At 42.3% G+C, this 27,880-nt stretch overlaps 2 protein-coding genes across 3 annotated transcripts in view; one reads left to right on the forward strand and one right to left on the reverse strand.

Moving 5' to 3' along the window:
• Positions 1 to 22,144, forward strand: part of LOC310989341 (uncharacterized protein) — a 35,371-nt gene extending 13,227 nt beyond the window's left edge. For both annotated transcript variants that reach the window (XM_083976374.1, XM_083976373.1), the window contains exons 3-9: positions 13,056 to 13,107; positions 14,349 to 14,429; positions 17,295 to 17,407; positions 17,846 to 17,987; positions 18,977 to 19,001; positions 19,755 to 19,835; positions 20,502 to 22,144. In XM_083976374.1, the coding sequence (XP_083832500.1) occupies positions 13,063 to 13,107; positions 14,349 to 14,429; positions 17,295 to 17,407; positions 17,846 to 17,987; positions 18,977 to 19,001; positions 19,755 to 19,835; positions 20,502 to 21,391 (1,377 nt within the window). In that variant the 5' untranslated portion in view covers positions 13,056 to 13,062 and the 3' untranslated portion in view covers positions 21,392 to 22,144. The remainder of the gene's footprint in view (positions 1 to 13,055; positions 13,108 to 14,348; positions 14,430 to 17,294; positions 17,408 to 17,845; positions 17,988 to 18,976; positions 19,002 to 19,754; positions 19,836 to 20,501) is intronic.
• Positions 1 to 27,880, reverse strand: part of plppr2a (phospholipid phosphatase related 2a) — a 108,762-nt gene that overhangs the window by 79,775 nt on the left and 1,107 nt on the right. The window lies entirely within an intron of this gene.

Below are 27,880 nucleotides of genomic sequence, written 5' to 3' on the forward strand. Positions count from 1 at the left end.
TTTAATCAAAATCAGGTGACCATGTAATCTTTCAATCAACCAGGCCATTCTCACATAAAAGCAATTAATCATCATTATTACTGATTTTAAAAGAGCGACATATTATTTACCATGTTTACATCTGGTCCTCAGTATGCTTTCAGCACACATTCGTCTTTTATTCATTCCTGTCTTTGTGTGGGAAGTACATGCATATGCATGGTTTGTGTGCGCGTCAATCCTTTATAAATGTGGCTCTTAAAAAGACTGATCACTTCCCTGCACACCCCCACAGTTCAGTTCTGACTGTAATAGGATTTGAGACGCAGTCTACACAATACATCATTTTTCTCTCTAGGAAAACAGAGAGAGAACATCAGAGCATCAAAGCATGTACACCAAGGAGCGCTTTGAGAAAGTTTGAGTGTGCACGAGGGAGCGAGTGACAACAGAGAGCGAGAGATGTACTCAGCACAGTGTGCAACAGTGAGCAACATCATATTTCACTGATCTGTTGTTTGAGGAGAAGGGAGGGGTTAAATAGTGAAGGCTGCACGGGGCAGCGCTCACCCTGCTGGGAAATGCGGGCGTCCCCTCTCGCTAATTAACAAGTACTTGACAGAGCCGCTCAGACAAACAAGGCAGCGGAGCACACAGCAGCCATCTGCAGCAGCATCGTCTACCGGGGCTTTGATGCTGATTTGAGCCAATGATGAAGTAAGTCACACTGACATCAGGCTGCACGCAGGCCTTTGAAGGGAGCAGACACACACGATAGCTCACAATCTGTGCCTTGAGATGACAACTGCACAGAAATAAACCCATCTGACGCAGGAGGAGGACCTCGGAAGCACAAATAAACACAGAACATCCACATAAAACATGTTGGGAAGTGCTAATACCTGCATGAGAAGGTTGTGATCTACGGATCAATAAGTACACACAGACTCACACCTGTACCATGTGGACATGCGTCATGTTGGCTCCCTGTATTATGAGATCTGCTCATGGGCGTAATTTATGGGCGCATTATGAGGGTCATACCCCCCCCACCCCACCCCAAACAAAACAAAAAAGAAAAATAAATAAATCTAGCCAAAATAACCCCATAAATAATCATATAATTGCAGTGAATAGAAATATCTACAAGCTGGTGTGAAGAAGTTGTTGTTTCATTCACAAGCAACCAAAATAAATATTTTTAATAACCTTACAATGTGTAACTGGTTGTTAGTTTGCTAGTGGCTTGAGGTAAAGCTAGAGGAGGACGCCACAGAATCAATGTGCTGGTAGGATTTAGCTGATCAGAAAACTCATCAGCTTTTCTCTGTCAGGAAAATTTGGTCTTTAGCTATTAATGATAAGGTGTGGTGTGCTATGTTCATTTTGCCTCTGCAGGCAGGCTAACTGTTAGCCTTGTCATAACCTAGCTGCCTAAATCACCAGTGCTCATTAGTTCATCAATAGCTACACGATGGCAAGTGGTGTACAGTATTAGATTTGAATAAGCATTAGTACTCCTGTCATAATAAATGTGTTACTTGACGTGTCAATTGATGAACAACAAAATAAATTACTACTGTTACTAATATGGTGATGCCAAAATAAAGTGGTAAATTAGCCTTGTCCTTTTATCAAAGTTAGTAATTTGGCACTCTTCGGCCCGCACTGGGACACATGCTGACTTTTTTTGCTTTAAAAAATCCTTATATGGGCGGAGATTGTAACCGCCTCCAATGTTGATCCCAAAGGTACGCCCTTGGATCTGCTACCTGTTCATATCTGTTTATCTTCAGGTGTGATGTTGCTCCATAGCTGCTGTTATTGTCTTCTTTCAGATGTGAGAGTAACTGACAATACACGTACAACAACAGAGCTGGCAGCTCAAAGCCGTAGTTTATGTATGTAAACATATCCAGCATTTCTAAACCACAACAACAATCTTTGGGGTTTTACATTCAAGTGTGTTTTAAATAGTTGCGAGGTCTGAACTCGCATCATTGTTGTTTTCACCGAGCGTCGCTGCTTTAACCAGAGCCGCTTGCAGCAGCTGGCAGCTGTTCAGCTCTGATAAATCCACTGTACTCTGTAAATCCATTTTACACTACACCTGCCAAACACCAAGCAGTGAACACACTGTCTCGGCAACGCACGGAAATAGATCTGATAGTGCGGCTCAGCTCACAGTTGAAAAGTAACACGAGTAGTTGTGTGAAGAGTGAGAAAAGGGAGAGAAATTGCGTTTTTTTTTTTTTCCCTCCCCTCCTCGAACCTGATGGAAGGCTGTGTGAAGTTGGTGTTAGTGTCACTTTCAGATACGTGCAAAAACTAAAACCTACATGTAAATTCACTTAAATGTGGTTTTATGTGTGGGTGAAAGTGTCAGAACAACTGAACCTCCAGACAGACTAAACGGTCTGAGGGAGCAGATTATAAAACGTTTGACTTTATCCTGACAGGGTGATTTCTTCCCACTGTAGCTTTTCATTAGGTAGAAAAGCAAATCGCTTTCAGTCTGACTTGAGTTGCAGCTGTGTCTTCTAAATAAGTACTAATTCATAATCAGTGGTACATTTTTTATATTTACTTTAATACATGCAATAATGGTAAAAAAGCTAAATGATCCTGTGTGTCTTTGTATGTTGTTGTGATGCTGTTGTTAAATCCATCTGTCTCCATCTTTCACCAATGAAAGCACAGGATTATAGCTGCTGACACCACTGTGGTGCAGCAGCTAAAACTTGCATCTTATTCATTTGTTCAGAAACCAGGAATAAGATCTGAAAACAAAATGAGTAGATCACATGACAAGCTGATTAAAAATGTAACGACCTAAAAAAATAACTTGAAAAACACACTTTCAATATCAAATGAATGCCAAAGTTTAGCTACAGATACCAAGAGAGAGCATGTGCAGCTGTGCAGCTAAACACCAACATCAGTAGACACTGACATGTGGTTGGACGTAGGTTGTGACTTGTGAGGTCACATGACCAACAGTCAATGTCAGGAGGAGGACGTCTAAAAGTCAACGTTTAAGAATCCTGGCAACAGCTGACTGTGAGATTTTGTGTTGTGTCTGTTGTGTTGTTACATGACCAAAAACTTGACATCCTCTAAATGCTGACAACTTCCTGCACTGTCCACTGCAGAGTATGCAGCAATTCACACTCTGCATTTAGAAAAAGCAGAAACCATATAATCGGACACCATACAGTAACACATCTTCAGTAAACACCTGGAGGAGGATCGAGATGGCAGAGTTGAAGTTCTTTTACTTGTGCTGCTCTGATGGTTAAAGGATGAGCACTTCGTTTTGTCCCCTCTTGAGAAGAAGAGTGGGTACTTCTGTTATAATAGCACGTTTTAAAACTAGAAGAATCCAGGACTTCTTCTTGAACTGTTCACACCCACTCTTTCCTAGCACTTACACCATCGTACTGTCACTTCACACCGGAGCTGGACAGTAAGTCCTGAGTTAAAAGGAAGTGACAGCGGCAAAAGGCCATTTTGAACCCCCCAGGAGAAAATATGGCAGGAGAGGATAAGATGAGGCCTCTCCTGTTGGAAATACACTCTGAAATCCATGCACCTGCTCGTCCTCTCTCTGTCTCTCTCTCTCGCTTCCTGTAGAAAACACTTCTCCTGTGAGAAGATGGACCAGTATTACTGGACACTGTTAAGTTAAAGGGATAGTTCAACATTTTGGCAAATTGGCCCATTGCCATAATCCCTATAGTTTTAGGAGTAGGTTTGTTAGCTTTATTTGTCGGTGCACGCTATTTTTAGAACAGTGGAGCAGAGCCGCAAGCTGCTTAGAGCTACGCTACGGAGGCTAATGGGATTTCTTGGTTTCCCTCAAAATGCTCTGGTGGACAAGTTGTGACCTGCACATTCACCACGCTATGAGATAATAACGGAACGAAAAACTGCCCCCGGCGGGAACACGCATCAGCAGTTTTGCATGAATTTAGCTTGCGGCTCTGCTCCGTCGTTCTACAAATAGCTTACACCGACAATTAAAGGTAACAAACCTACTCCTAAAACTATAGGGATTATGGCAAAGTGTTGAACTATCCCTTTAAAACTCCAAAATATCAAACCAGAGAGAACCCTACGTAAGTCAGTAATTGATTACAGTCATTAGATAGCAAGTGGATTTCCTGCGCTTGCATATTAACAGATGTTCCTGTAAAGCACTAAAACCCAGCAACAGATACTGTAGACGAACATAAGCAGGAGGCAGGAAACAAATATAAATCTGTTAATTTTTGGAGACAGTCTGTTTTCTCCACTGTGTTATTACAGACCAGAAATAACTACAAATGACCAGAAATCTCACTTGTGCTAGCTGATTGCACACACAGCTCCATCACTGTGAGGTTCAGGCTTTAACTGCTTCTGATCATCAAACAATGAATCTACCAGTGGCCACATATCATACACAGCTTCCCTGTGTGACAGCCTGTCATAAAGCTTCAAACTGTACAGTCTAAAAATGTATAATGCAATGTGTAATTGAAAAATGTACACTTAATACCCCCCAGTAACCATGCAGGTGCAGGAAAAAACCCTCTTTTAGCTTCATTATTATAAGAGCATGGTGCCTAAGTGATAGATATAACAATACAGCACAACAAACCTGCTTCGATAAACAAAGCAAAAAGCCACATGAGGCAATGAAATGAAATAGGATTTCTTCCTATTTGAAGTTGATTCTGCATCTGAATGTTACATCAAACTCATGCCCCCGCATCACTTCTTGTATGATGATGGTTGTTCATCAGTGCTCCACATCTGCAGTGTCAACACTGAGCATCAAAGTACCAAACTCCTTTATCTCCTGCTCCCCTCTTGAATCTAGACTCATAATGTTAGTGGAAAAAAAAAAAAAAGTACACAGGATTAGAGCTGCCGACACCACTGTGGTGCACCACCGACTGCAGCATGTCACAGACCTGTTTAGCCCATCAGGCGGTGACAGCTGAGTGGTTTTTCCTCATGTCAACAAACGTCTGGATAAGTAGCTCTGCTGTCAGCAATCGGAGCCCTCTGGACTCTTCTAACATTCAGTATTTGGGAGGAAGCGTCAGGCTGTTCACTTTGTAATTCACTCCCTTGTCTAACTTGCTAACACTGGGACGGATTCCACAAATTCCAGTGGTGGTGATAACAAATTACCATACTGTGAAAATTCACAGCAACACACAGAGCTGTAACCACAACACTGTGTCAACTAGAAACGATTTCAGTCATGGAGAGACAACACCGAGCTGGTTAACTGGAGCTGTTGTGATACTCACTATGTCTTCAGTTGTATTGCCCATACAATATGTACAGTATATTCAGATTTATTACATCCTCCAAAGTGCACTTATGGTATCCCACAATGCAGTGTGAAAGGTAGTGGTCACTAATCAAGTGATATATATTGCAATTGTGCGTTTTCATTTGGCAGATAAGCTCACACACTATCCTTTACACAGAAGTCTTGATGGTGGGTGGGGAGTAGTGAATGAGTGGGTGATTTCAGACATAATCACTACTGATTGGATGATTATTTTTAGTGCTTACCCACATAGACATTGCACCAATTAAATTACCAAAGCAGACATTGTCAGTCTGAACCAAACCCACACCCTGAGAGAGTAATAATGTTAATGGACAGAAGACAGAAAAATATTGGCCAATATTCATGTTCATCCATTTACAAATTGAACCGTGCTTGGTTTAAACACAACAACTCCTCAGAAGATGTTGCTGCTGTGTAGCCCATCAGGTCATTTTACTGCTCAACAGCTATGAGCAATGTGCATGATGCAAAGAGACTTTCTGTTCTGTTCCTCTGACAGAGGCGATCTCTCCTGGGTCTTAAACCTCCACGGAATTCAATCCACATCTGTTTGACTTTCTCACATGAAACTGGGAACCTCTTCCTCCTTATACTGACTTTATGTCATGGGGCTGTTTAACTATCGGACCGTCTTGTTGTCGCTTGTGTGTGCCAGATGAAGTGATATGTATAATCCACAGTGATTAACATCCGTGATAGGCCTGCTTCCACGGGGCTACCGTCAGAACAATGGTGTCTGTGAAACACACTGCCAATAAAATATCAACCACTCCTGTCAACCGTTTCTCATCACATTAACATCTAGGCAACACACACATACATCCGCCATAGTATCACATTCATATTCGCGCTCTCCGGGGCAGTGTGTTTTTGTGTTGTGTGCATGCATGGTATTGTCTGAGGCTGCTGTCATGAGGAGATAGCGGTTCCCCTGGGGTTGTCAGTGACCTTGTGCTTCTCAATGAGCTTCTTTCACATCATTCACACGCTGCTAAAACTCTCGGCAGCGCTCCTCCTTGGTGAACAGGCTCAGCTCCTCATTATTCCTCCTCCATGTGTCACACAGATGTAGCACACTTCCCACCTGTGGCCCGTGCGGAGGTTGTTGTGTCACAGATCTAATTTGTCTTGATCTTTGCGTTTCCTGTGATCTCTGCCGTACTTTGTTCCTTTATCATATCACTTGGCTTTCGGTGACAAAGTTCTCTCAGCGCGGTGATAAAGTATCACAACAGTACGACTGTCACCACAACTCATTCTCCTACTGCAGCTCCTGCTGCGTTCATCTGCACTTTGACTTGCAGCATCTACTTGTTAGGTTGTCTCATGGTGGATCTTAACTTTCACGTAAACAGGAAGAGGTGAGGGAAGTCTGACCAAAACCTTAGCTAAATGTTATATTTGCCATCATACAATGCTAATAAAGTACTATCTATCTATCTATCTATCTATCTATCTATCTATCTATCTATCTATCTATCTATCTATCTATCTATCTATCTATCTATCTATCTATCTATCTATCTATCTATCTATCTATCTATCTATCTATCTATCTATCTATCTATCTATCTATCTATCTATCTATCTGTCCAGTTCAGGCTGTATTCTTCCTTGGACATGGCCTATGAAGTTGTTGCCTTTTCTGTCATAGACCTGACTGATCCAGTCTCACACTGTGCCCTTACTGTTGCATCACTAAGCAAAGTACTGAACAATAGGCCTACTGAGTTTGGTTTTACTTACTTTTAATTACTGGCACAAAATGAAGCCTTGGATAGATTGGGCAATAAAGGATCCATCATAAAGGGACCTTCATTGCATTTCTGCCCATTTAAAGGAGCCCTTCAATTAAAGCCGGGATATAAGGACTCACCTGGAGGCAAAAGCAATTAAATGTTGCCAAGGTGCCCAGAGATGCAGCTACAATTATTTCAAAAAATGATGAATTGATAAATCATTAAATCAAGCCAAAAAAATATCAGACTATCATTGAAAATGCCCGACACAAGATTCAAAGTTGGCTCCATTATTGAATAACAGTCCCAAACCAAAGGATGTTCATCTAATCAAAAATCTGTCTAATTAACAGTTTCAGCTCTAACAGGGACAGACAATCTAAAGAGAGGCTGCTGTCAGTCAGTAGTTCATTTAGTAATGATGCTTAGATTATGCAGCCAGTGGCCAGAAGTGTTTTTTGATGGGATACTGGTACATGTTAAACATACTAATTAGCTAATTAGTTTTTTTTTTTTTTAATTATTTCTGAATTACTGATGAAATTGAAAGCAAGATTTTACGTTTAAGTTCTTTTGTCAGGATAATTACTATCACTTCTTAGATTTTATTTGACAATTGTATGAGACCACAAAAAATAATTAAATACAATTGTGAGAGCTGAGATGATTAATGAAACAGCAGGGTTAAAATGTTTTCTGTTGCAGCAAATTATGTTTATTTTCCCGTGTTGCTATTATATTCTAAGTAAAATATTAATTACATTTTGGACACAAGGAATCTAAAACCCTCAGCACACTGTGTTGTACTCTATTCCTGTTAGTGCACCTTTTGCATAATACTGATAGTGTGATAGTGATTCCCACCAGGGATAAGCACTATAGTGCCTCAGCACAGAGGTCACAGTGATGTCCAGTCTATATGGTCCCTGAAGGCATCATGCAGAGTCAGACGAGCACAAGGGGAGTTTTACCAAACACTCCAGAGCTCCATCACCTCATTTTCACACATGAGGAGGACATCTGAAGCCAACGCTCTGCAGCTGGGGCGGCGCACCGACTCATCAGGCGGCACTCTGGGGCCCGAAGCAGATATTCCCTTATCTATGTGAACTAACAAACAGTCATTAACGGTAAATTATTATACATCTCAAAGGGGTTTTAAGCTCACCGACTTCAAAGAGTCAGTCCTTTGCAGTGAGAGGCTTTGATGTAATGTGAGTGCAGGAAGTGTGAAGTCTGTCACAGGATTATGAAGCAAGGAGAGTCACTTTATTAAGCCTCTGTGCATATCCGCGCATCTAAGGAGAAAGTCAAATTGAATAGATTACATCAGGTTTGTTACTGTTCGCAGTGTAATATAATCATCTACTTTTAATTTATTTCCCTAGTTCCTCTTTATACTTCTCAGTGAGGACAGCAAATCCTACAGGTGTGTGTGGTTTCAACAGATGGAGCTGCAGTGTGTTACCGTCCAGGCTGTTCACAAAGTTCAGAGTGCAAGTTAAATGTGTGAGGAATGTGGATCTGGAGCTATCTACAGCCTCACACTCACTCAGCCTCACGACGACTCCCTCCCACTCTGCCTGACTCAAGTGAGACTGTGTGAGACTGGTCTTGGCAGGAGCTTAAATGTTTGATCTGTGAGTCCGGGCGTGAGCTGATTGATATCTGTGTAGTACAGTATCAGTCTCTTTATCACTCCTCCTCCTCGCTCCATCACTGAGTGATTCTGCTCTTCTATCAATCAATACCTCTTTAGATTTGCCTCCTCATTAACATTAACATGGAGCTGAGACTCTGAACGCTGGCAACGTTTGTGTCCCCTCGTCACCTCTTCCTCTCTGTCAACTCTGTCAGGACTCATCTCATCTTGGTTTCTTTAGATATAAAGGTGCAAACCAGGAGGATGCTTGGGTTCTCAAAAGGAAAGTGACCCCTGATGGCCCCTCATATTGAAACATTATGTACAGTAAAGACAGCTACAACCCCCCTATACAGTGTTCTGCAATTGCACTAAACCCCTCTATTTAACCAGATCAACAACCGTCACTTTTCTGAAAATAAGACTATGAACAGTAAACATTTATTCTCTATGTTAAGATATAGAGGAGTCTTTGTGCTGCGAGCGGAGAACACTCGGTCACATGATGTCTTGTATACACTTCCTGTGCCTCTGTGGAGTACAGCGTTGCATTCAGGGAACATCTCTAATGTGTAGTGTCCACCTATCCTCATGTGAAGCCTTAAAGGAGACATATGATGCCCCTCTTCCACAAATTAAAATAGTTCCCAGGTGTCTTAAAGACATGCTTTTGTCAAAATAGCCCAAGGATCAAACATCACAGCTCTTTTCATCCGCTCAAAACAGCCCTGTTCAGAACGGCTGGTTTCGGTGCCTGTACTTTTAAAGGAAAATGAACCACTGCTCACCCCACCCCACCCCTTCTACTGGTACCAGCAGTTAGGGGTTGGGTTATGCAAATTCGAAAACTAGTTACATCACTGGAAGACAACTGAGGTCAGCTCATAAAACCACGTGGATTTCAACCTAGGGAGCCTGAAAATTACAAATTCTTTTGTCAGTTCTCACATTTTGGGGGCCAGAAGGCAAGACAAACACCCAAATATATGTTAAAGAGCCTTCAAAAAGTGATATTTCCATAATATGTCCCCTTTAAGGCAGCATCTGTAGATTGTAGCATCTACCTGTATAGTATGCATTTGAAGCTTTGAGGAAAATGTGTACATGCTCAGTCTTTGATGAGGTTCTTTGTCTGGGACATCCCAGACTATGATCTCTATTGAAGAGATAAAGTGGATGTTTCTCTCAAGTTCAGTACACAACATCCAAAAAAAAACAACAACTATGGAAATAACCTGAGGAGGAGGAGGGGTGACACCATTGCACTTAGCATCGTGGTTTATCCAGCTGCTGTTGATACTCAGCCAGTTCACCACATGTATTTTAATCTGCAGCTGAAACAGTCTCTGACAACAAATTCAGTGTTGTTAGAAAATACAGCTCTCAGTTGTCCAAGGAAGTTACCTCAGCCTTTTGGAAAAGGGAAACTTTGCATCTGTGACCCAGTTTCTAGAGTTTATATTTTCAGTTGTAATGAGAGAAAAGTCTTTGACATCACTGTGACTGACTGAAACTACTATTTTGAGAGATTAACTAATGCGTGGCTTTTCATGGGATTCAGTGACGGGAACGAGACAAAGGCTTGATTTCCTGTCATCACGTCAACTTGAGATCATCACAGCTGAGATGGGTTGAGAAATAAAAGGGGAATCCACATATTTTAAACACTTCCTTTTGCCCTGGTTGCATCCCACACCAACAGCTCAGCTCGTATTCAGCTTCTGCTTCACTGACAACCTTGATAACAGCAGCATTTTGAACAATTTCCATCTGGATTTCTTCAGGTAAACAGTACAACAGTAGCTCCAAGCTCAGTAAGTGTTAGAGACTTGGAGACTGGATTATTCTCTATCAATGTTCCCTGACCTTGGTGCATGCTCTTCCCTCTTTAGGTCTTTAGTTAGTATGAGACTCATAAGACTTACTGTCTAATAAAGGCCATAAAAACATAGTTTGCTGTTTGTCTCTCATTGATGTGAAAACACTGATAAAGTCAAACCATCCCAGTCCCCAGTGGCAGTTGCTGTAGCAATCAAGGTCATAATATCATGGACTGAGAATCCAGTCTAAGGGGGGTTGAGTCATACGGAGGAGCCCTTCAGCTCGGAGACAAACCCCCTCCCTTGAGAGTCCTTATACGATGTGACAATGTGACATAGCTCAATGTTTAGGTCTGATGTATACAACTGTGTGGGTTTACATCAAGCAGAAACTCTAGCGCTGACATATTAATCCAACATTGAAACTAGAGCCTGGACGAACAGTGAGTCAGACCTAATAGACTCTCATGTTAAAATGTCCAACTTTCTTAAAGAAATAAACATGTTTACCGCCTGGTACCAAAAACAGTCTTGGTCTCTACAGCGAATACCCTCCTTCATGACAACTGCACAGTGATACATTTTTATACAAATCACGCATTTAGATGTTATTGAGGCTTAGAGTTCTGTGTCTGAGTCTCAGCTACACATGTACACCATATCTTTGCACATTTTTGGATAATTACAGCTAGGTGGAGTCAAGATGACAACAGCAGAGCAACTCACTCTGAGTAGAAACCACTGTTCAGAAACCTATAGCTGACGTCACCAAGGCTGCACTCATCTTTATTTGCAGTATATGGTTAATGTAAGACTTTTCATGGGATGTTTCCCTCCCAACCAGAACAATTGTTATGTTTTCACCTACAGTATGTCTGTTTGTTGATTTTTTTCAGCATGACTATGCAAAATTACTGAGGAATGAGGCACAGGCTGGGAAAACCCCAGTACATTTAGGTGAGAATCTGGATAAAAGAATTGATCCAAGATTTTTCTTTTAATAACACTGTCCTTGACTATGTGAGATAAGGTTTTTTTTTCAAGATTTTCAGCAGTTTTCTCAAGAAATAACGATTGGATCTTCACACACACACACATCAGATACACTTATGGTGTTGGCCTCTGTGACTTTGTGCAGCATGGTGCAGATCCAGATCATAATCTGGATGTGACATTTTTGTTGAGCCTTCATGAAGGTATGTTCTCTGCTACTCTGGCGTTTCAATTGATTCATTCACCTCTCAAGCATCAAGTCCTAAACCAGCTCTGGTCTCACGGTACATGTGCTGCCATAAGGTCACATTATCCATCACCAGAACATCTGATTTCACTGTAATGCAGCTGATACAAAGTGGTTGAACTCAACAAGCGAACCGTGCTACAAAACTGCTTGGCTGATATGAGAGATCAGTCACACCGAATATTTTAGATTCAACCTCTGACAAAACAGAGGTCCTTGTCGTTGCTCCTGAACACCTCTATTCAGGAGGCGTTCACACCCAGACATTTACTAGACGAAACAAAAAATACAAAAAAAAAAAAAAAAAAAGAAATCTTCTCTCCTGGATTATTGTAAAACTTTGATGAACACTTTTGACTTTAATGCTAAAGCTTCGGATTGTGCAGAGCTCTGCAGTCTGGCTCCTAAACACACTTCTCACATCACCCTAGTTTAACCTCTGCAGAGCATCAGAGTACATCCACAAACCTTTAACTCTTTTTGTCCCAAAAGCTTTTAAATCTGCTGGGTTGGGTGTTAGTTGTTCCTACAGAGTCAGTTAGGGTCACAGGGTGATCGGACTTCTGCTGTAATGACCCTCATCTTTGAAGTCTACCTGTTATTTGGTTTTAGCTTCTAAATCTCACCTTAAAAATATTTTTTACTGACTTGTCTTCTTGTCTGACAGCTAGACTAAACTACTGTATCTCCATCATACAGCTCTGGTGTTTTTTTGGTTGTTGTTTTTGTCGTCTATTTTTATGGTTTTATGTGTTTTTACCTTATAAACATTTTTTGTCTGTCTGATGTCTTTAGTCTTTTATGCCATTCTTTTTTTTTTAAATTATGATTAAAAACACCACACATAATCTTAAACAACTGCATTCTATACTTTCACTTTCTCGAATATAAATCAAGTTCAAATAAAATGCAGCATATAGAAATATCTGAGCTGGCGCACCTTGATTGACAGCCGTGATAACGCGACTGCACGTGAGCGCTGGGTCGCTAGAAATTTGTGATGTCAAAATGAGGTCACGACTCGAGAGCCAAAAAAGGTTGGAAACCATAGGGACCCTCGGGAATAGTGACAGTACTGTAGCAGTTTGTTAAAAACAAACTTTGTCCTACAGGTGTAATTTTCTTATTAAATTAAATGTGCATCTATCATAGATGAAACACATTTTAATATTCTATATTTTTGCAGATCATATACACCTGTTTTTAGCATTTTGATCACTGTGCAGCTTTCTCATGGTTTCTTAAAAATCTCCACATAACTTTTCTGTTTTGTATGTTTCAGGCGAAGCATGGATGAGGTGCAGACGTACCAACAGAGGCTGCTAGCCATAGCGGTGAGAACGACCTCCCTCCGTTCTTTACTGTTGTCCTTTTTACATCCACTTCAGTCTGCATTAAACAAAGTGGAACTTTCACCTCATGTCAAAATAATCTAACTGCACCAACAAGAAAAATGTCACTTCAGTGGAACGGTCTCACTTGATCTGCACGGCCTGAAGTGAGCATGCAAAGAACATTCCCCAGTTAGCTTTCTGGCCAATAATCACTGGTCTGTGAAATGTAAGGTCTGAGGGCCTGAGAGTAGCCTGCTTGACCTCTCTGCAATGTAAAATCAGTCCAAACACAAGTGACCCACTTCACTGTAGACAGTGAGGGCCTAGAGTGGACCTCAGCAGGTTTACAGCTTACATTAACAGTACAGATACAGCGTCAGCATGCATACAATGTGCTGTGTCACTGAACTATTTCTCTCGGCATCCGCGCTCCCTGCCAGCTGTATCACCCCGCTTTAATCTGACGGTCACGTCCCCTAAAAATACCCTCCCTCCCTCTCCCGCTGTCTGTCTCAGTTCTCTGCTTTCATACAGAAGAAGTCCTTGTCTTCAGGGACCATGACTGCAAAGGGGAGTTACCAGAGAATTATATTAAAAAGGCGGGTGTAACCCACCACTACGAGTACAGTGCTCTGGGATCAGGTCCTGTCTGTGTTAGTAAGTTAGTAGAGGAACATAGACCGGTTGTTTCACTTCACAACAACCTGCTTCTTTGGACTAACTCAAGTTTCATGACATTGTTGCTGTTGAGCAGTAACTTACAAGAAGACTCTTTACAGAATAAGTGAGGGGTAAGTCGGGATAATTAAATAAACGGTCTTTAATGTGTGCTTTAGAGAACAGTAATGACTTGCTGGCTGTGGATAAAATGTTTGTAGGCTGCACAGACAGTCTGTCACTTTCTGCAGCTTTAGCAGGAATGTGAGGAGAGCTGGGAGTGAGTGGAGCACAGACTGGAGTGAGTCATAAAGTAAACACTGAAAAATTGTGAATTTTACCTTCCTCCTGCATCTGCTATGGTATGAGAGACACAGTTTCACTTGACTCTTAAAATCCATTCATTATCACATCACAGGATTTGAGTGTTGTCCCTCTGTTAATTATTTAGCTGCCTGGTTACAACTCCCTATTTTTGGTGACATACCTCAACAGCTAATGATGATGATGACGATAGGAGTGGCTCCAACAGTCACATCTTCTTTCTTCCAAAGGCATCACTTTCTTTTCCCTCTTGTCACCAGGAGAGACGTCTAAAACAGGAAAAAGAGGAGAAGCTGAGGAGGGAGGCTGAGGAGCAGCGGTTGAAGACAGCCCAGAAAAAGGTCAGCATCTATCACAGCTGGTTCAAACAAGGTGTGATAACAGTGGCATGTCTTCATCTGCCCTGTGCCACATAGATACATCTTTGTTTGGTACAAAAGGCTGTTTGGTGGAGGAAGGGTTGCCAGATCTGAAATCATCTGCAATTCAACCAGTTGAATTTCAGGGAAGGACAGTGATGCCCAAGGCAGCACTTTTTTTTGTTTGTCTGTTTTATTGCATGAAAATCACATTAATTAAAATAAAATCCATATTGTAAATAAATTAACTTTTCAAGGCGGTTCAAGAAAAATTAGAACATTTTAATGTTACTGTAATTTAACTGAATAGAAAGAAACTCAATAAAAGAACATATGGGTATAACTGTTATGTTCATAGAGCTCAACCTGTCAATCTATAGACTGTTAGTGAATAACTTAATATTATCAGACAGGATCCCTAAGACTACAATATCCATCTGACAACACATTTGAAACTAAAGCTAATTTGCATGTTAAGTAAGGGCAGGTGGTTAGCTTAGATTCTTTTTAAGCTTACAAAGACACGGCATGGCACAGTAAGCTTTCCCCGCTAACACAGCTTTGTATTTCAAGCTTAGCTTAGCTTTGACTTGGTAAAATAAACACATTTGCTTTCCTGTCACAAAATCCATACTGCCAACTTGCTATCTCTCTTTTTCATGTGGACAAAACCTAGATTTTAAAATGCCATGTGATTTTAATTGTAGGAAATCTGGTGACATTTCAGAAAGAGCACTTCTCAGCTGCTGGGCTGTATCTTACCGTGCAGACCTAAAAGAGGTATTAATGTCTTTTCTATATGCTCCAAGACAGTGAATGTCCCAAATGTCAGACTTTAACACAGAGGGACTTTATTTTTGAAAATGCAGTCAAAACCTAAGGCGGGGATCCACCCTGATAGTTTCTATTGTTTACTTTCCTCTCCAGCTGCTTCATGTTAAAAATTGACCACTGCTGTGTCCCACCCTCATGTCATGTCTTATGACTGTTGCCAAGAGGAGCTGCTCTCTGGCTGACGTCTTAGCTCAAGTGTTCTGGGTGGGGTCACATAGACTTTACTCCCTCTAACACATGATTTAAAGTCTCAGTTACATGTGCTCAGGGCTCCAGAAAAAAAGGGATTCCTTATTACTAGGTCAAATCTAGACCTACAGCAGAAAATGCATTCAACTAGAGTGCTGTCTGTTCCTGTTCCTTTGTTGAAAAATAATAAGGGATACACACTGCAAGAGGGCGAGTGCTGATGATGGAACGGGCACATTATTTTGAGGTCTGTTAGGGATTCCTTGCGCTGAGCTTTCATGCATCCCATTAACTACTACGCTGTTCCCCACAGGACGTCCTCTTTTTGAAAATAAACAACACACAACCTACATTATCTATGCTGCCAGTAGCCCAGCGCTGCACATCATGCACACTGCAACAGCCTCCCACACAAACAGTACGCAACACATTTCTGCTCTCTCCGACCACGCATCGCCTCGGGGCGTGTGCATCGCTAGCGGCAGGGACACACCAACCCTGCTGCAGTTAAATGAGTTTTGCCCCGAAGACACGGCAACGCCTCCCTTCATCTTTGTGGCCTCGACTGCATGTGGAGCAGAATCTGTCTGTTTCTCCGAGAAAAACCCAAAGGACATAGATGGTGTTCTCGGCATCTCCACTCCAGCTACCGCCTACTGTTTTTACTGGCATGGCACACATCTGTAGCTGCACATCTAACAGCTAAGATGAGTTGTGGTAGCTGCACAATTAGCATAAAGGCATTAGGGTGCAATCAGTCCCCTCAGTCGCCCCTCAGACTATTCCATAATAGTAACCCCTTACAGAGGAGCTACTCTGGCACTTCAGATAAAGTGTTTGAAAAAAGGCTTTGTCAGGTTTCAGGTTGTCACTTCTGCTAACGCCACAGCCAGGCGTGAATGACAGATTGCATCTTCACTCAAGGAGCAGGATGTCTGGGTCTCGGGGCAGTGGCACAGAGCTGTGAAACCTTTTCACTATCACTCTCAGACAACAGCAGTCTGCTGGCCTTACTCATCCTCAGCTACATCCCAAATGGCAGCACCACAGGGTTTTGCTCGGTCTGCAGAGGGCCCGACGTGGCAGGGGGCCACTGCCAGGTGGCTGGCTGTGTGTCTCCTGAATGACCACCTCTGTTTCCACGCTCACAGAGGCAGAAGGAATTGTTGTGCGGTGTGTTTGTGTAGCAGACTGAGTTTAAACCAGCGACCGTCCAAGGCCCCAGCAGCTGCTCATCTCTTGTACGGTTAAAAATATACATTTCAAAATACAAACAAGTATGTGAGCTCGGCAGCCAAGCAGGGTTCTGTTACAATGAAATAACAGTCTGATCATTTCTCCTCATCGTGCTCATACCAGCCCTAAGCAGCTTTACACACGAACAATACGGTGTCTTTATATCCACATTTTTCGGGTTGATCATCAGCCGATGAGGACGCTGAGTTTTTTGGACATGTAGCTTTAGCCTCAGTTGTTTACTCAGCCATCAAATGTATGATTAAGATTCATTTAAGGTTCTTATTTTAAAATGAGTCATCTGGAAAAAAAAGTCAGCCACATGGCCAACGGTGTTTTCAACTCAACACTGAAGTCATGCAGCTAATGTTTGCATAATTAGCAGAGGAGGAAATTCAACTGCCAACGACAGCAGCGGTGCCCAAATCAGCAAAATCGGTTTAAACGTTATTAGTGATGGATTATCACTGTGTGAAGACAGAAAGCTTTGACTTGCTGCCTCTCTGATGCCCATCATCTGCCCCCGTGTCTTTGTCTGTATTTTATGTTTAAACTTGTCTCAACTTTGTCTCTCACATTCATACACAGAGGAAGTACCTGAGGGACCAGTGGCTGAGCGAAACGACATCACCCCCTGTCCTCCTGACACCTGACAGCTTTAGGACCTGTCCTCAGCTACAGGACGAGGCGGACAAGAAGACGTGAGACACATTTTACCACTATGACAAACTTTAGGGCATGTTGGCCAGATTTGCCCTGAGGTTTTCAGTGTCAAGTGTTCACTGACACAAAGTCCAAAACTAAGGGATCTGAAGGTTTTTTTTATTATAAATAAGTCATTTCTTTTTATTTAGCCGCAATTGTTTTATATAACAATGAAAAAGTCTCTATAAGGCATCAAATATGAAAACATGAAACATGAAAACATTTGCTATGAAGGAGGGAATACAAACACACCACGCCATATCAGAGTTAAGTGATGGGTCCTAGACTAGGACACAGACACACACACACACACACGCTGTGTCTCTATTTTTCTTGGTCCACTGCTCTGCATCTTTTATGTTATGAGCTCTAATGTGCATCTTTTTGTGTTGACACACATACTCATACACATACTGTGTGTGTGCGCGTGCCAGGGAACGAACCAAAAGTCAAAAGACGCCCGAGGACGAGGAGAAGGAGGCAGCTGATGCCAGAAAAGAAGAACAAGCTTCCAGAGAAGAAAACAAAGAGACTGTCAACTGTACAGCTGCAGCCAGAAAACACAGCTCCCATCAGGCGAGTACAGTACCAACAGAAATACACACGTCAGATGTATAGAAGATTCATCATATACAGCAGGAGAAGATCATTAAACAATACCCATGCTCTCCAGCAAAGTCAGCTACGGGAATTTAGAGACACAAATAGCCCCAAAGCATTTTCTGATTCCAGACGCTGTGAAGGTTTAAGATGTGCCGTAAACACAACACCATGCCCCTCCCCCCTTACCCAGATCCCCCTCCACAACGGCTAAATTCTCCTCCATGCCTGAACTTTTTTTTAAAAACCTGAACTAAACCATTAATGAATACGAAATAAGGGTCAGGGGAAGCGAACAGGGCTCGGTTTGGCCTCTTGCCACGCCTCAGTGCATTGGCAGTGGTAAAACAAATGTTGAATAAATAAACACTGCAACAAACAGGAAATATTTTTTTCCCAGCCCATACAACTGGGATGTAAGTACCTCCAATTACACATCATGAATAAAAGATACACAACTGTGCCACCACATAATTTCACTGCAGGAGTAAAAGGAAACTTTTTCCTGACTTTGATGAATAATGAAACAAATGCCCCGGCTTGTTTTGGTGAAAATCATTTACAGAGCCTCTGTACCCTGGATGTATCATTTAATACATCACTTAATGTGAATTTATCATTTACTGCAGACTGTGATCTTTTCTGTCTTTCAGGCAAATGTACAACTTGTGCACTTTAACCTCCAGCCATTCCCCTTCAGTGTGAAACTCAAATATAGCTCAGTCTAACAAACAGGACTGAAATGGTTGTTGGGCAAAATAATCTCAGCTGCTCTTGACATGAGCTCAGTTCAACACTTCTCTGATGATGACTGTAAAATATTTATGGCAGGGCACAGTTGGGGGAGGGCTCCAGAAAGGGCGGGAGGAGGCATGTGTTGGAAGTTGCAGACTCAGTTGTGAAGCTGTGCTTTAAGTGTCCGACCATGGAAAGCACTTAAAATTGTCTCTTTTCTTTACCCACAGGCTGCTGCTGACAAGGACACACAAGGTAAGCCGTCCGTGTCGGCTGCGCTGCACTCGTCATTAGCCCACCATCAGCTCCTATCTCTTTGTCTCCGTCATGACTGCGCCTTCCTAGAATCTCTCTCTCCTGACAGATGATAATTAACCATATCTAAATCTTAGCATGAAGAATAGTCATTTTAATCAGGGTGACAGAATGGAGCCACGGCTGTGAAACAGCTCTGCTTTGAGTGTAAGGAAATGACTTGCGCTCTGCCTTCATCTGACACTGTCTGTTGTGCAAGAATGCCATTAGAGCAAAAGTTTATCAACCCCCTCATGCGCTATCTCTTTCTGCACTTGGTAGAGATAGGGCAGAAAACAGAGAAAAAAGGGCGTGAGAGTATAACAGAAGAGGCAACCCTCACATGAGGCAGAAAACATCTGACCACCTTTGGCACGGACATTGCAGCAGAGAAGGAAACTTAAGTAAACAGAGAGAGGTGCAAATATTTGTTTGTAATGTTTCAAAGCATGTTAAAGTTAAAATCTGGATTCATGATATGAATTTGTTTCACTGTTCACACTCAAACTGAAAAGTGAATTCACTCACATGACACGTTGTTTACTTTCACAGCCCTGTAAAGGCCACAAACAATGATGCACAGAGTGTTTCAGGTTATTGTTTCCCTAATGTGTAATAAGAGATGAAGGTGTCTGCCTCCGCATGAATGTATGTATTCATATGTACAATGTGTGTGTTCAGTTGATTAATGGCAATGTATGTTTTCTTTTTCAGTGAGTAAAGAGGCAGAGGATCACTTCTCCAAACAAATGGCACAGAGGATGTTTCATGAAAGTGGGCAAGATGGCCGATCAGGTGAAGCAAGAGAACAGTCTGCATTGTAATGCAACATTCATGTGTTTATGTCCATTATAAATTATGTGTGACTACAGGTTTGTAGCACTGAGGAAAGCGAGGTAATGCATTCAGTGCAGTTTACTCTTCTCTCTGTCGGACTGCACTGCACTGAACTGACTTTATATTTATGCGACGTGGCAGTTCTGGAGTTCACCCAAAATATTCACCATTGAGAGGGATAAATATAAGACTTAATGAACGGGAATTTAGGCAAAAGAATATCTTCAGTTCTTTGCATTAGTCTCTCCATTTGTCTGTTGCAAATGATGACCCTTTTATATAATGTGGCTCTGTTCAACTTCAGCCTTCAGGGTACGACTTAACAATGGGACTGAGGTGAACAGCCTGAGAACAATGTTATATTTAGCCCGCTTTGCGTTTTTTTCTTGTTCATTAATTTTTAATGCCTGTTGCATTTTGCTCATTGTGTCCCTATATCGGCACACAAAGCTCTGTTCCTGACCTGCCACTGACCTTTGACCTTTAAGGAGGAGTTTGGAAAAAAAAGGAGATTTGTACTAGACTGCAAGTGGCTTAAATTATTATTTGTAATTTAGCCTTGTGTGTTGTCTTGCCTTTAACATTTTATTATAATTGAATTGTGCTCTGTCTTTTTCATGTTAGTCCTGGGAATGGTGACCGTGCAGGTCGAGAAAGACCCCAAGACAGGCGCCACTGTCGTCAGGTCAGTGGCGCCCATGTCCGCACCGGCTGATGCTCCGAACATTACCACAGTCTTTGACGATGGCAGGAAGAGTATCCATGCTGTCGGTGCGACGGGATGTCAGCCCTCGAGTGAAGAGCTGGGCCAGATCTTGAGCGTCATTGATGGGGTTGGGATGACAGCGCTGCTGGATGAAGTCACAGTCGTACCGAATAGCGACGCAGAGATGAAGATTGAACACGTAGAAGGCAGCAGAACTCCAGAGGAAAAAGTTGTGTCTTTTCCTTCCCATCATGCCATGTCAAAAGAGGACGATATGCAGTTGGACAGCACCAGAAGCTACGACTTGGAGGCTGAGCTGAGCGCAGAGGACTGTGCTGTGAGTGTAGAAAACGAGGAGGATGAAGAGCAGAGCAGACGTATCACGGCGTTCAGAGACATAGAAGAAGTAGAGAACGTGGAGGATCAAAGGTTGGAAGATGGCCCAGTGACCCTCTTGTTCTTGGGATACGCTGATGCCACTACGTCCCAAGGTGACAGCCAAGAGGACGACGAAGGCATGCTCACAGTGGAGCGAGTGATTATCACTGAAGATGGAGAAGAACATGTCCTAGGACCTGAGACGCCTGACTCACCTCCTTCAACAGTAGACCAGGAAGCAGAGGAAGAGGCTGGGAAGGAGTCCATCGATGAGGTATTTCAGGACGTTCCCCTGGATGGAAATGGAACTGGAGTCAAAGTCCAGGACCCGGAAGCGGACAAGGAGCTGCATAAATCATCTCCACCCAGTACAGAAGTGGGAGAGGACACTCCCAAGCGCAAGACCTGCCAGTGCTGCTCTGTCATGTAAGAAAATGACTGAAGACAGATACTTCCTAATTAGGTTTAATCAGGAGAATCCTTAACTTTTGATACCCTTGTGACTACGAGACACCTGCTGCACTGTGGCCTTAATGACTGTTAGAAGAGTGTATGCCAGTACCTGATAGGATCTTACAATGGTTTTGGCTCTGAGCACCCACCACTCTTTTACTTTGCCAAAGAGAAAGACATTTATTATGATGTGAGTCTTTGCAGCAGTGTTGACTGTCAGCTCTGAGGGACTATTAAAATCCTCTTCCTCCCCCTGGTGGACAAAGCTGAGAATGTCAACGTGCACTGATGCAGACTCGCAGACAGCTCTCATCTCAAAGGACTCTTCTTCTTCTCTGCCTTGGGACTTGTCCTATGCCTTATCAGCTATAAATATTCCTGATGTTTAGCTGTTCCCTCCAGGGGTGGAAAAAGCCAAAGAGTAGCAGCATAATGTTTGGTGTGTGGCACTAATGTTTTACAAGACTAATCATGGTCTGTTTGTATCACACTTTCAGAAATAGTTTCTATCCATGACTACTCAGGACTGTTGTCACCAATTTGAACCAAATTGAGAATATGGGTGTTTTAATGTCCTGGGGAGGAGTTTGTATTCTACATTTTAATAAGAATTTTGCATGTTAACCTTCTTATTCATCTTGCTTATGTGTACTTTATTGTGAAAAAGTCCCATCCCTAACTAATAGTTTAACATTTTGGAAAATAGCTTAAAGGAAATATTTGTAAGTTTTCTCTGCTGTTGAATGTGGTTTCTTGTCAGGAACAGATGGTGGTGATCCAACAGGGTTATAATAGACCATATGAACAATAATTCATCTTCAGGGCAAATTGTAGGCGACAGTGGGTCACTATTGAACAGTGGTATAGCAGAATGGACTGGGGATAGCTAGTTAGCATGCTACAGTAGAGGAAAAGAGCTAACATTTGTGCCGTTTTACACCTCTGGAGACAGCTGTTGGCGAGTAAAGGAACAAATTTGATGCTGAACTCACATAATTTTGTCTAGACTGGTAAGTAAACAGCTGTTAATGCTAACGTTAGCTGTGTAGCAATAGCACAACTTACAAATAGCTCCTTTAATTGTTGAGAATCTGATGACAAGATCATAATGGCTCATGGCTGACAAGTTTCTGGATCATCTGTGTTGTCCTCTTGGCAGGAAGAGGGGATGCATGATAATACTCGGTCACAACCACAACAAGAGTTACTTGATCTCCCAAGGAACATTTCTTTAGATTTTTACTAATGAGGCATTTTATATCTTTCCAGGTCATAAAATCCCTTCATACATTTATCATGATGTGAAAAATGTATCTCATCATTTTATTCACTTTTCAGTCACTGAACACAAGTTACCAAAGATTTCTCAAAACTGTGTAAGAGATTTAGGTATGGAGAAGACTGCAGAGTGACGGCCCTACAATATCAAGAAACCAGTGAATTGTTCCTCCAGCAGCTTTGACCAACAATTAAAACATAAGCACTGCTGTCAATCAGTGTCTAGTCAATCTCTTGGTATACAAATGGTTAACAGATTTTGTTCTATACGATGAGTCCAGCCTCTCTAAACCAATATCATTAATAGGATTGGCTTTGTTGTTTTTTTGCTCACGTGTGTAAAGCTGTAGCTACATCTGGTTAAGAGAAAAGTCGAAGCTCCATCAACTACAGTAGAAGCCAATTAAAGGAAAATAAACCCCCCAGCCAACATGTCCACCTGCAGTCCACCACCAAGTTTGAGAACCACTGATAGGTGAAGTGACACCAGCCTTTATCACTAGTTCTGTGCACAAAAGTGCAGATCGAATCGTAGTGAAGGTAGGATCACAGGCCTAGGCAACGTGACATAACAACGTGATTACAAGATAATTATAGATAATTGTTACACTAGGGTTGCTCTGCCATAGAAGGTGCTCTAACAGACACTCAACGTCCGATTTTCTTTCATTCAGTGCTCTTCCATATATGTTATGTCCACCATAAAAGTAAAAAAGATTTCAGAAGGGTTCCTGTGGACCATTTTTGTGTCCCACCAATGTCAAAATTAAAGCACATTGATTTCCAGGATAATTAGTAGAATATTTAAAATGATTAACCCCCTCCACCATGTAAGACTGGAGGCCATCTTAAAAGGAAGGATGAGATGTCTCTGAAGACAGCTTTTTGGTAGAACACTCATTACAACAATTATTACTACATTCAGACTGTGGCTACAGATCTATAAGGAATACTTTAAAATGTCAATCCTTATTGATAGTCATGAGTGGCCTATGAATAAAAAGCATTGAGCACAAACTCCATGTCTCCATGTCACTACACTTGCTGTGGGTCATTTGGACTGTACACTGCCTTCCACACAAGAGGATTTTGTTTGTTCACATGACACAGAGGACAGGAAGGTGTGCAGGTGCTAAGCAGATCAGCTGGATCATTCATATTTCCATTGAGGTTAGTACTGTACTATCATGCACAGAGGATGACAGAAGCGCTACGATCAGGTGGGTCTCTTCCTTCAAAATGTCTACGTTATGGCTCTGCCTGTTTGTTTTTGTCACACAGCTCTCTGAAGACCGAATGGCAGGTTTTAAAAGCCTGGAGATAACAAGAGAAAAGCAGCAGCACAGTTAAAGATCACATTCTTCTCAATATTTGCAAAACCAATAATATAATATTACTAGCGCAACAGCCTAGTTTCTGCACATATGGCAGAATAATGAAACTGCATGGATAATGCCACTTAAGTAAAGTGTTTAAATATTTGTGAATAGCATTTAAAATAATTATTTATGATAAGACATTCCTTGAAAGGAAGTTGGAATAAACAGGTTAAGCTCATTAAGCTTGAGCTTTACATTGAATGTGGTGCTGTTCTTGTTAATCCCGAATTGCTGTGTGTGGCTGGCAGTAAGCCCCTGAATGCAGGTGTAAGTATAGACTTGTACATTCAAACCTGCTGCTCCAAGGAATCAGATTATACAGGGACAATATTTTATATTTGCATGCTCTGACATTGTATCATCATAATGTCTCCATGCTTTCTATGATTCATCAGTGAAAACACACAATACATGTCCACTAGGAAGCTTGGTGAAGACAAAATGTTACAAGGCTGATCACTGACCTCATGGATAACTGGCATCAACCAGATAAATAAAGGCTGTTATACCAGACAGAAACATAATTGTTGACAGGAACACACCAGTGATGATGAGAGCATCTGGGTCCGGCCAGACAGGCAGATACTGTACACAGTGTGCGTGCCAAAACAGACAGGAAAGCCGATTACTCTTCTCCTTTGTCAGCAGAAATGGCAGCGCTATAGTAACAGTGGGGGAGAAAAGTCACCAAAACAACACAGCGGCTGTATGCACTGCTGAAAAGAAAAATAAAAGACAACTAGTGGCTCTCCCAGTGCTTGTAGCAAGGCTGGATAACCAGCCAAGCAAAGCAGAGTTCCAGGTGTATGGAAACTAGTTTGTACCAATTTAAATGACAATCTTGATTTTGGAACAATTCAGGTCTGTTAGTTGTATGTTGCATATTCTCAGATCGGCTCCAGCTCCCACCAACCTTAAATGTCTAAACATTGTATATTTGCTAATGAATTTCCATTTAAACATAACAACACCTGCACACTGCTTGCATTGAGATCAGCAGTGGGGTCAATAGGGCTCATCAGATCATTTTTACTTGTGTGGTTCCATATGAATCTGACAGTACAAGTCCCAGCACAAAAAGATATGGTGACATAAGATCTATCTCACCAAGGGCTTTCTTTTAAATGTGTTTTAAAGAAAAAACAGTTTGCAGCTCCTCCATGAAAAAGATCAATGAACTCAAAAAAGTGTTGAAAATTGCTACCCCCTAAAGATGCCAAATGTTGTGAATATATACATATTTTTATTCTAAAGGTCTGACCCTTGCCAGAGGAAGTCTCATATTTCAGTGTGCAAATTGCAAATTGGACAAATCCTGCTAGTAAGAATATACAGATTTTTAAAGAGAGAACATAGGAGCTTTCTTTCTACACTGTTGTGTCAAAACAATCAATAGGAAAGACACACTTGAGGCAACAGATAAGATAAGATGTGCACATTTTCCTGTGTATTCATCACCTAACAGTGTTCAATTTATCATTACAGGATATATTACAAGGGATTTTATCATTTACCTCAGTAACACTCTCTTATGTGACTCATATTTAATCGCAAGCAAAGAAGAATTAACGGGGAAAACAGATTTAACATCTTTAAGTGCTTCAAAGGTTTGTCACCATGGAAACAAGACATCCCAGACTTCAAGGTCAGGTTTCCCAAGACGATGGTGGTTTGTGGATGAAGGTGGACTCCACCCCTGAGGTCCGATCAATAAACCCTGGTGAGATGCCCCAAGATAAAAGCAGAGTCATTCGTCCTGGCCGTTCAGTGATCACGAGGTGCTACAGCATGATGGATGATGAGGGTGTAGATGATGGCCTCATCCCACCACCTCCTTCCACCACTGCTCCTGTGCTTCCAGCAGAGGGCAGCACAGGTGCAGTGGTCAATAAGTCCAGTGTGACCCTTTCAAATGGGGCAGCTGACGCCACAGAGACTAAAGCTAATCTCAGCGGCTTAGACTGGCACCATGGTGAGAGCCAGTTAATGGCAGCACACAACAAGGTGGATGAAGTAATAGCAGGTACAACGCAGACTCCTAAGGAGTTTACGAACATATCTCTGTCCATCGGCAAGGACACCATCTCTCCAACAGATCAAGACCAAATACCTATGGAGGACACGGGTTGTTTGATGGAAACATGCCATGATTCACCAGGAAGGCACCATCGGGATAACACAACAAGAGATGGTGAATCAAATGAGCAACAAGAAGATATCTGGAGGGAAACTGATGCAGACAAATACCCAAAAGAAAATCCGTCAAACATCGATGAAAACTCTGACAATGAAACAAACTCAAAATTAGTAACAGAAAATGACGACTGCAGTGGTGCAAATGATTTAGAAACCCCCCAAGGGTCACCAAAGCTTGTCAAATGCAACCAAAACAAGATGGACTCAACAAGTACAGAGATACCTGTAGAGGAGAGCAAGGATGATCAAGAACATGTTGACGCCAGGTCTTTGGGCTATAACCGAACAAAGAATGACTGGGTGAGGAGGGACAGCAGCTCAAGCGAAACCCTTCGACTCTCTGTTTCCGATGGCTCTGACGAGATGACAAAGGGAGAACAGGGAGATGGAAACAAGAGGTTATCTATAGATATCCAACAGGGAGAGGAACTACTTCAGCGTCTGCAACTGGTGCAGCAACGGCATGAGGTCGACCAAGAAACAAGAGGTGAGGAGAAGGATGTGTTTGAGGAAGATTTAGACGACGATTTGACACCAAGACAAGCGACGCCAACAGGTGAAGAAGAAAGGACGTCTTTGTCTACAATGCCTGTACAGAGGACTGATAGCTCTGATGACGATCAATGTGACAAGGAAAACCTGCAGAGAGCTGGGGGTATCCTCAACCTTGCAGATAATCCAGATGTACTGGAGATTCCCTTTAAGACCAATATCTCGCTCGAACCAATCCCACCCCAGGCTGGCCAACGCGACGACTGGCAGTTCTCAGAGAAGAAGATGCAGAAGGAGATAAGTAAAGAGTTTCAGAGAGAACTGGTGCTGGTCAACCAGGGAAAGATCCCGGGTGGCTACAGCAAAGGAGAGGTCCGCCAGTTAAAAGAGACAAAACTTATGTTTGAGGCTTTCCAGCAGGATAACACAGAGGGTCCAACAAGGCACAAGAAAATCCCTACCACGCAGATAAGAGGTCCTGTTTATCCTTCTGTGCTGGAGCGCACACGTAGCCTGGAGATATTTTCCCTCAAAAGTTGCTCTGTTTCCAGAACAAATTCCCTCAGACTGCATGAATCTACAACCTCTGAGAGGGAGCAAAGCTCTGAAACGCTAAGGTCAAGGAGCCCAACTGGGGGTTCACGAGACAAAACGCGCCTATCCCCTTACCCAAAACAAGACAAACAGCCACGCCTGTGCAGAAGCATGGATTCCATAGGCACTGATGTCGCCATATCAGCTGTAGATATGAGACGCAAAATAAGGGAGGGAGACATGAGGCAAGGATCGCCCATCCTCAAACACAACCCCTTCTTCAAGCTGCGTCCAGCCCTGGCTCTGCAGCCAGAGGTAGAAAAGGACATCCGGGAGGCCAGAGAAAGAGAGGAGGAGCTGCGCAGACAGAGATGCACTCTGTATGGAGAGAATAGGCAAAATGCTCAAGAGGAAGACGAGAAGCAATCAGCACAGACCCTCGTACCAGGTCAGTCCGCATGGTCTCTGTGATTCGTTTGACACGAGTATCAGCGGTGGGACTTAACTGAATACAGTAGAGTACAGCTCTGAGGCACATTGTAGAGTACTTACAGTATTTTACATTTATCTCAAAGGTAAATGCTATA

This window comes from Trachurus trachurus (assembly GCF_905171665.1).
Source record: "Trachurus trachurus genome assembly, chromosome: 8".
NCBI classification, from domain to species: domain Eukaryota; kingdom Metazoa; phylum Chordata; class Actinopteri; order Carangiformes; family Carangidae; genus Trachurus; species Trachurus trachurus.